The 10,000-nt window shown below is 37.7% G+C and overlaps 1 protein-coding gene across 1 annotated transcript in view; it reads right to left on the bottom strand.

Annotated features, from left to right (window-relative positions):
* The window catches only part of LOC147470507 (uncharacterized), an 83,215-nt gene that overhangs the window by 39,057 nt on the left and 34,158 nt on the right, over positions 1-10,000 (bottom strand). The window contains exon 3 of the mRNA XM_086543703.1: positions 4,448-4,663. Coding sequence (XP_086399829.1) covers positions 4,448-4,663 — 216 coding nt within the window. The remainder of the gene's footprint in view (positions 1-4,447; positions 4,664-10,000) is intronic.

Below are 10,000 nucleotides of genomic sequence, written 5' to 3'. Positions count from 1 at the left end.
ATGTCTTAACTCGAACTGCGAGCTCTGAGGGTCATACTCAAAACTTTTAACCGTCCCCGCGTGACGTCACAGCACCTCGTAACTTAAGGGTGGTCCCGAGCACTCGTACCGGTATGAACCCGGAAATAAGTCGTGCTAGTTCCGACTTGTGCAAACGAGATTTGTATAGATTATGATTTACTGACTGTCCCAGACACAGTAAAAGGCGTCATATCAATTTATATTGTATCTATGTATCATAAATACCTCCATTCTCCCCATCCACTTGATAAAAAGAAGATAAGTAATTATAGAATGCGCTCATCGTTTACCCTATGGAGTTTACGACAATGCATATTGAATACACTATAGAGCTTTGGGAAAAGAAGGTATCTTGTCATAGACGAAGGTATATATGTATGTATGTATGTATATATATATATATATATATATATATATATATATATATATATATATACATACAAACATACATATACATTTATATATACATGCATATATATAAATTCATATATATATACATTCATAAATATATATCTGTATCTCTGTCTATTTATTTATCCATCCAAATATCCATCTATCTGTTTTTATAATCAACTATATCTCCCTCTCGCTCTCTTTCCCACTCCCTCTCTCTCTTTCGCTCGCTCCTACCCCTAATAACCGTGGCTTCCAATTGGTAGTTACGTCTAAAGGGCTGACTGTTGATTGGTCAATTCGAAATGGTCCCGCCATCTGAGGGTATCCCATTGAACTACAGTTATGAGGTTTTCTTTCGGTTACGATATTTTATTTTTTCTCTGAGTATGGGAGATTTGCGACCTCGTAGGGACATCGTGCCTTACGAGAGCGTAACCCGCTGCGACGTCTTAAACTGCCAGAGTTTTGAGTATCCGGCCCCGAACTCTGAGAGAGAGAGAGAGAGAGAGAGAGAGAGAGAGAGAGAGAGAGAGAGAGAGAGAGAGAGAGAGAGAGAGAGAGAGAGAGAGAGAGAGAGAGAGAATATCGTAGGCACCTCGTAACCGAAAGAAAACATCATAACCATAGTTCGATGGGATACTTGGATGGATAGATAAATAGACAGAGATACAGATATATATATTTGAGTGTATATATATGAATATACATATGCACGTATGTATACATAAATATATATGCATGTTTGTATAGATATATGTAACACACTCACACACACATATATATATATACATATACATACATATATACATACTAACTTCGTCTCTGACAAGACCTTTTATTTCCCAAAGCTCTATTGAGTATTCAATATGTATTATCGTTAACTCTATAGGGTAAAAGGCGAGCGCATTCTACGCTATCCTATAATTGCTTGTTATCTTCTTTTTATCAAGTGGCTTGGGAGAATGGGGGTATTTGTGATATACAGAGGCAATATGAATTGATATGACGCTGTATATAGGACGGTCAATAATACATAATCTGTACACATCTCGCTTGTACAAGTCGGAACTAGCACGACTTATTATTTCCGGGTTCACACCGGTACGAGTGCTCGGGACCACCCTTAAGTTACGAGGTGCTGTGACGTCACGCGGGGACGGTTAAAAGTTTTGAGTATGACCCTCGGAGCTCGCAGTTCGAGTTAAGACATGCGCGGCTGTCCCTTTTCCGCAGTTCTCTTACTCTCTCTCTCTTTTCCTCTGGCAATCTCTCTCACTCTCACTCTCACTCTCACTCACTCTCTCTCTCTCTCTCTCTCTCTCTCTCTCTCTCTCTCTCTCTCTCTCTCTCTCTCTCTCTCTCTCTCTCGCTCGCACTCCTTTAATTGTATATCTCCCGCTTCATAATTCTCCACTTCTGCTACGTAATTCCCAATTCATCTACTCTGTAATTCGCACACCTGTTCCTTAGTTATTCGTACTTCTGCTCCGTAATTCCTACTCATCCTTCGTCACTCTCACTCCTTTTAATGTGTAATTCGCATCCCTTTATCCCCACCATTCTCTTTTCTCTCGCGTCAACATTCAATCGTTTATGCGCAACCATCATGTAAAATCCCTTTGAGTATGTTCTGCTGGAATATTGTCGAGATAATCAATTCACAAATTTCAGATCAAGGTGTTTCGAGGCTTCAGTCACGCGAACGAACTTAATATGCTGAATATACCGTATTTTCAATTGCCAACATCAAGAACTGATATCATTGCATTAATACGGAGCTCACTTAAGTCTATTTTTACCTCCTGCATTGCTTAATTTGAAATAGATGAATAGCCATACATGATTAAGCAGGTTTTAGGTATATAAAAGGAAAACAAGTTTAAACGTAGAGCGTTTTTTAACCTAGAACACATATTTTTTTTTACGAGTGTTTGATTCAGGGAAGTAAAAACTCCAATACATTTTTTAAAGAGAATATACAAACAAAATAAAAGTAATTTTCGTCACATTCTGATTCACATCATTTAATGTATATTGAATTCATAGCGACCTTCCCCTCTTCTCCAGATGGGGAAATATTAATAAATCGGATATGATTCTTAAAAGATAATTTACTATCTAAACGCCTTCGTAATTTCTATACCTGATTCGGCTAGATATAAGTGAATGTAATTTCCAAAGAAATGACACTCGTCGCTGGTTGGCGAGGAGAGCCAGCCATTGTCATGATCACCCGCCATCTTGTTTTCAAGTAACGTAATTGAAAAATATCCTGTTGATATCAGTTTCATGGCCGTAGGAGCATCGTTTTCTACTTTTTCTCTCGCCTAATTAATTGCTTTGCTTATTGTTTGCGGTTCTTTCTTTAGCTTTCTTTATTTTTCTAGAAGTAATATTGGTATTAGTTCATGGCATTGGAAGCAGGGGATGTGTTTACGTACAGTGTTCTCCAATGTGCTTTTGTTTGCTTATTTTGTTTTGCTGGGATCTAACGACTTAAGTAATTAACCGAATTTAAGATTAAGATAATCCATTTCCTCTTTGTGTCAGTAAATGTAGGCTGCTATATGCTCCCTCCCTTCAGTAAAAAGAATCACTGGATTTACAAATTTATGTGTGTGTGTGTTTTTCTTTTGTTTTCTACCCGATACAGCTTCTGCACGCATTGCCTTCTGTATATATTCACGACCAGCCGTAGATGCGCACGTAAACTGTGATTAATATACAAGAATAATCACAATATTTATAGAATGGCTCGTTGCAAAAGAGAGGAGAAGAAGAAATAGAGATAGATGGACGAGAGAGAGGCAGAGACATCAGAAGAGAAATAATACAGATATACAGATAGGAAAATTGATAGACAGACGAATAGACATTTACACTGACAAACAGAGAAGACAAAAGAGTGAAAGAGAAACGAAACAGGGGACTAACAAAATGCAAATTATGTGGAAATTTGCATTAGAATATCACCTCATTTAACTTTTATTGCACTCGTGATATATATATATATGCAAATTTAATAACACCCTCCTCCACAATCGATCTAATTTAGATGCATTGCATGGAATGAATTACCAATTGTCTGGTTGCAAATCATCGATAAAGACAAATGATTACTAAACATATCACATCAAAGGCTCATATTGCAATAGCATCCCAAAATGTAATCACATTGTAAATTAAAATCTCAATGAAATGATTAGGGTTGCTCAGATCCATTAGCTTTTGATTTCATTATTTGTGTTTGATGTGGTGAAAAGGTGTCCGAATCATGGTTAGCTAGTCGTATCATGTTCCATATATTACTGTTATTATTTTTTTGATAATAGAAAACAATTTGAAGTTAAACTGAGGGTGAGAAAGAGAGAGAGAGAGAGAGAGAGAGAGAGAGAGAGAGAGAGAGAGAGAGAGAGAGAGAGAGAGAGAGAGAGAGAGAGAGAGAGAGAGAGAGAGAGAGAGAGAGAGAGAGAGAGAGAGAGAGAGACAGAGAGAGAGAGAGAGCCATCTGTAGGAAAAGTGAGATAGTGAGATAGACAGAGACAGGTAGAGGTAGAGGGGGCGGAAGAGATACAGAGGTTGAGAAAAAGAATGTAAAGAAACGAAAGCATAATTAACATTCAAATACATCCTCTCTAAAAAGTATGTTATGTTCTGTGCGATAATGCCGTGGGTAAGATTAAAGAAAACTCCCCGGTTTCATGCAAATTAGCTTCGCGTAGCATATCGTCCAGTGATAGGATTTTCTAATGAGGATTTTGCATTTTCCTGACCTGTTTTTTTTTTTTTTTTCTCAAGCCTCATTAGTCATTCCAAAGTCTATGATGCAAAGAATGAATCACAGAGGACCCGAAGACTGGAGACGTGATTACGGTCGCTTGACAAACAGGCTTATCGATCGCTGTCTGACGTTTATTTATAATGTCTTTCGTGCTTATTTCCTTTGCTGTGAGACGAGGGAGATCAGGAAAGTTCGTGCTGGAGGGAAGAAGGGAGAGAGAGATAGGGAAAGAGGGAGAGAGGGAGAGGAATCCTGAAGCACGATGACGCCGGCGGTGACGAAGACGTAGATATGGACCGTGGCGCTGAACCCCGAGAGGGAGAGGATGATCGTCTTGGCGCGGTGGACAGTGCAGACGGTGGGGCGCTGGAGAGGGTACTGGACGGCGATGAACCTCTCCACCGTAAAGGCTACCGTCAACCACACGCTGAGGGAACTCGAGACGGACCAAAGGTAGATCTCCAGCTGTGTGGGTAGATGGGGACCGACCAGGGAACCCCCAGCAGGGGGAAAGACGTCACTTAACAATATCGGAAATTAAGTGGTGATGAAGTGGTATATATATATATATATATATATATATATATAACTGATATATATTTATAAGATTTATATATATATTACTTTATATAATTTATATATATAAATCCCCGGTCGGGTTTAGACGCGGTGAGGACTATCGGGAAAAAGAAGAGGGGGGGAAAGGGTGGAGAATGAAGGAGAGATTTAAAAAAAAGGGTGGGGGGGGGGGGGAGAGGAGGAATACAAGGATAAGTCAGAGAATGAGAAAAGAACAAGGATAAGTGAAAGAAAGAAAAAAAAAAAAATGGGGGTGAAAAAAACGAGGCAGATGGAAAAAGTTGAAGGAAAAAAGGCGATGAAATATAAGGAACAAAATGAAAACAAATGAAAAAAATATAAAGAGAACAAAAAAGGAAAAAAAAGCATTCGTCTGCCTTTTCGTGGAAGAGAAGGATTTTAAAAAGAAAGTACGATGAGAAAAAAAGTCGATGATGAAAAGAGGCATTGAAAAAAAATCTCGATCATTTTGAAAGGAGAGATTATTGTTTAGTAAAGCAGGTGGAGATAAAAAAGCCATTGATGTAAGGATGAGAGAAGTAACAAAAAGATGGCTGTTGAGAAAGGATCAAGGAAGAAAGAGAAAGAGAGAGAGAGAAAGAGAGGGAGAAAGAAGAAAGAGAGAAAGAGAAAGAAAAAGAAAGAGAGAGAAAGAGAGGGAGAGAGAGAGAGAGAGAGAGAGAGAGAGAGAGAGAGAGAGAGAGAACAGAGAGAGAGAAGGAGGGATCAGAGAGAGGAGAGAGGGAGAGAGAGAAGAAAAGAAAGAGAAAGAAGAAAGAAGCGAGACGAAGAGAACAGAACCAGGGAACAAACGAATGAAACAGAAGTCAACCCCCACGCCGGTCTCTCGGACGCGACTCTAACACCATGATCCCTCATCATCTGATGCACGAAGGGCGGAAGCGTGACGAAGCCGGCGGTATGGAAGACGAAGATGAACCCCGAGAGGGAGAGGATGATCGTCTTGGCGCGGTGGACAGTGCAGGACAGCCGGGATGGTGGAGATGGTACTGGACGGCGTAAACCAAGGTAACCGAAAGGCTAGAAAGGCTCACGCGAAAGGAACATTGATTTAACGTGAGTTAATACTAATGCTGTGGCGCAGAGGGGGAGAGATAGGGCCTTTAATACAGGAATTAAATATATATATAGTGAATACAATTGGAATGAATGTCGGTATTAATATATAAGTATATATATAAAAATAAAAAATATATATATATATATAAATCCCCGGTGAAAGACGCGGAAAGACTATCGGGAAAAGGGGGGGAGGGCAAGGGGAAGGAAAGGAAAAAGAAAAAAAGGAGAGGGGGGGGGGGGGGGGGGAGAGTAGGAATACAAGGATAAGTCAGAGAAAGAAAAGTTTTTGAAAGAGGGCTTTTAAAATGGGGGTGAAATTACGAGGAAAAGGAAGCCGAAGAAGGAAAAAAGGGATGAAAATACAAGGATCAGGAAAATAAAAAGACAAAAAAGATTAACCTCTAGAAAAAAAATAAAAAAAACTTCGGGAGCCTTTTTTGAAGAGACGAGGAAGGTAGGAAATGAAAAAGAAATGAAAGAATGAAAAAAAGTCGAAAAGAGGCATTGAAAAAAAAAAAAATCTCATTCATTTAAGATGAGAGATTATTATATAAAGCAGGTGAAGATAAAAAAGCCATTGATGTAAGGATGAGAGAAGTAACAAAAAGATGGCTGTTGAGAAAGAGGTCAAGGAATATAAGACACGAACAGATACTTGAAAAGGATATTGATGATAATCACATAATGATAACCACAATAATGACAGCAATGATAATGATAATGATAGCAGAATAACGATAACATTAACAATAATGATGATAAGGGCAATGATAGGCATGTAGATAATCAAAAGAAAACAATTGCTTGACCATTTTCGATGCCATATTGCTCTACCAGTGAATACTATACTGTGTACTACACTATATAGTGAATACTATACTACACTGTACATAAATGCTTCCACTATTATCGGGCAAAGTCTAAACAATACCCTTCATCGTTTCATAATTCTACACACTTATACAATACAATGGATTTGTGCCTGTTCGTAGACCTATCGTTTGATGGATTCTACACTGAATATTGGGCATTTTTGAAACGGAGGATTAGTATTCTGTCAAATATAGTTTACGAATCAAAGCTAATTATCTTTTACTTCTCGTCCTCATTCACTAGCCTTATCATAATTCCATATTTTTTTTCTTTTTTCTTCTTTTTCTTTTCCTTCTTGTTCTTCTACTTACTTTTTTTTCTCTTCTTCTTCGCTTTTTCTTTTTCTTCTTCTATGGATTTTTCTTTTCCTTAGTCTTATCTTTCTTCATTTTCTTCTCCACTTCCTATTATATAACTGTTACTATGTTTTAATACTTGTGTGCTTTCTCTTTAAAGACGTAAAAAAACAGGATGCTTATATATCCCAGATAATACATATCACTATTTTCTGCTTCAGTATATTATTCTACGTTTGTAAGTTGCTTGTTACATTAGCCTTCACTTCAGAATTTAAATGATTTCTAAAGGTGAAATATGAAAAATTCATTGGAAAAGTTTACCAGTGAATATTAACGCTAACCGTAACGTTGTATGGGACGGTAAGTTACATTTGCTGTAAAAGCGGACATGTGAGCGTTCCGTGTTTAAGTCATTAGTATAACATTTTCATTGCCATGATACGTTTTGCATTGGTTATCAAACTGCCATTAAACTGTTAAACGATCAGTTAAATGCTCTTCCTGAAAGGCTGAAGTACATCTTTTTTTTGTTTTATTTCTAGCAGAGAGGGCGGGAAATTGAGACTCACAGTGCATTTGTTGTTTATTCCGTACCAGAAGTTCAGTGTAATGTTATTATGAAAACTTTCGTTTTAGAATTTAAAAATCTTTTTGTTCTCTCTCCTACTAACTTTCTTTCTCTTCCTCTCTCTCTCTCTTTCTCTCTCTCTGTAACCCGGAGAGAAAAGACAGTGAGAAAGACAAAGACGTTCTCTTGTCAAGATCTGTGTGCTCTGATCAACCTTCTGTTCGCCTGCTCTATCTGTGATCTTACTGATAGTGTCCCTCTGTCCTTGCTTATGTATGAGTCGATTCTACTTTCTCTGCCTCAGGCCTTCCGGCTAGCAAACAGCTGCAGCCGGAAGCCAGGTGCAGTTAAAGATGGAAGAGAACACGGGAGAGAGGGAAAGTCAGTTCATACTGAATGCTGGCATTAAAACATCAGGTTAATATAGCAAAGCATAATCAGTGCCTTAGGTCACATAGACAATCACTCTCTCTCATTCTATTTTTCTCTCTCTCATTCTATTTCTCTCTCATTCACTTACTCATTTACTCACTCAATCACTCACTCTCTTTCCCTCTCTGTAAAGCACTGATATTACTTATCATGTGACCTGAGACACTGATTATGCTTCGCTATATTAATTCAATGTTAGAAAGCAAGTATTCGAGATTTCCTGCCTTGCTGCACCCTCTTCTGCCTCTAAACTACAGAGTTATACATAAACAAGGTAGAGAGAAGGTCACTCATCAGAAGGAACACGGACATAGACAGAACAGCAGTGGTCAGAACAGAGCACAAAGCTATGACCTCTAACCGTTAGCTGGAGGCGAGTGCATTTATTGAGCCACCGATAAAGAACATGACAAGAGAAGGTCTAAGTCTTTGTCATCGGCTTACAACTGGTGATGGCTTTCCCCACCGGGTTACACTCTCCCTCTCTCTCTCTCTCTCTCACACACTCTCTCTCATACACACATACACTCTCACTTTTACTCTCTTTCTTTTCTTTTTCAAAAAGCGAGTGAAAAATAAATCGAAAGAGTAAAAACCCAGACCGACAGGATTTCCGAATCACGATCGATTGGCATGTGGAAAAGGTCAAGTAAATATCGGTGTTGTGTATTTATTTGACCTCCCTGATGCCTACTTCGTTTATGGTATAATGGTGTATTCCACGATTATGTAAATATGTGTGTTATATATACGCTTACTAAAACAGAAACACACACTCACACACTTACACGTACACACACACACATACACACACGCACACACACACACATATATATATATATACATACATATATACATACACATATATATACATATATGCCTTCTGGATATTACATTAAGATACGTCAATTCTGAAACTCTTTATTTTTTTATATCTCTCTAAAATTATTTCACAATAGACGAGTTCAAGAATTTATTGAGAACAGGCAATGAAAATACTAGAAATTAAAAATGAATAAATATTTGCGTTTAATTGTTGCAACATCTCTTTGTCAAACATGATGCATTTTTGAGCACTACATATACACTCCACGTTTTGAAAAGTAAGTAAGGACTATTTCACCTGTGTCTATACATAAAATAAACACTGAACTGCCGTTTATGCAATATCTTTTGCGTGTGAGTTTATGGTTATTTGTACTGTGCAATACGTGTGTGCCTCTTTGGGCTGAGTTCAGATCAACTGTTAGTGTTAAACATTTGCAACGCGGTTTGAAACGTTGGTAATTCTAGGAAGTGGGGGGGGGAGGGGGGAGGGAAAGCAAGTTTGTAAAATGTTTTTCATTGTTATGATTCTTATAGTTTTTGCTATTGTTGCGTTCTTGCTTAATTCTTGTTTTTGTTATATTTTTTCATAATCATCGTTATCATTATCATTATTATTATCATCCTTATTATGTAATCATCATTGATCGTATTATTGTTATCATCATCATCATTATCGTTATCTTAGTATCATCATATATTTATTTTTTGTGAGTGTGCGTGTGTTTGTGAGATGTGTGTATGTGTGTGTGCTTATGCATGCACACACTCTTATATGCAAAAGTCGTCAGCAACTTTATCAGGAGATAATGGTTTATATCATATGAAACTAATCACAAATTCATCAATATGGAACAAATTTAAAAACTACTATTGACTGAAATGACTCGTTGATGAAATAATGATGAAGCTCCCCTGTGATATAGTATAAACTGAAGGCATGAAATAATTCACAAAATGATACAGCTCTGTGTTCAGGGTCATCAATACTTCATTGAGTTTTTTTGTGGCTACCGTACTTCTGCAATATCTGCAAGAGATCATAGAAACATAGCGAGTGAAAAAATATATATTATGATTTGTAACCACAAATATGATCTTATGTGTGCGTGTGTGCTTCTTTTTAGATAAAGCCTTGGCACG

The sequence above is a fragment of the Penaeus japonicus genome, unplaced genomic scaffold (genome assembly GCF_977035675.1).
Source record: "Penaeus japonicus unplaced genomic scaffold, GWHDUDI00000001_assembly GWHDUDI00000014, whole genome shotgun sequence".
Taxonomy (NCBI): domain Eukaryota; kingdom Metazoa; phylum Arthropoda; class Malacostraca; order Decapoda; family Penaeidae; genus Penaeus; species Penaeus japonicus.
Note: the sequence above shows the minus strand (reverse complement) of the source record. Positions and strands in the feature narration are given on the sequence as shown.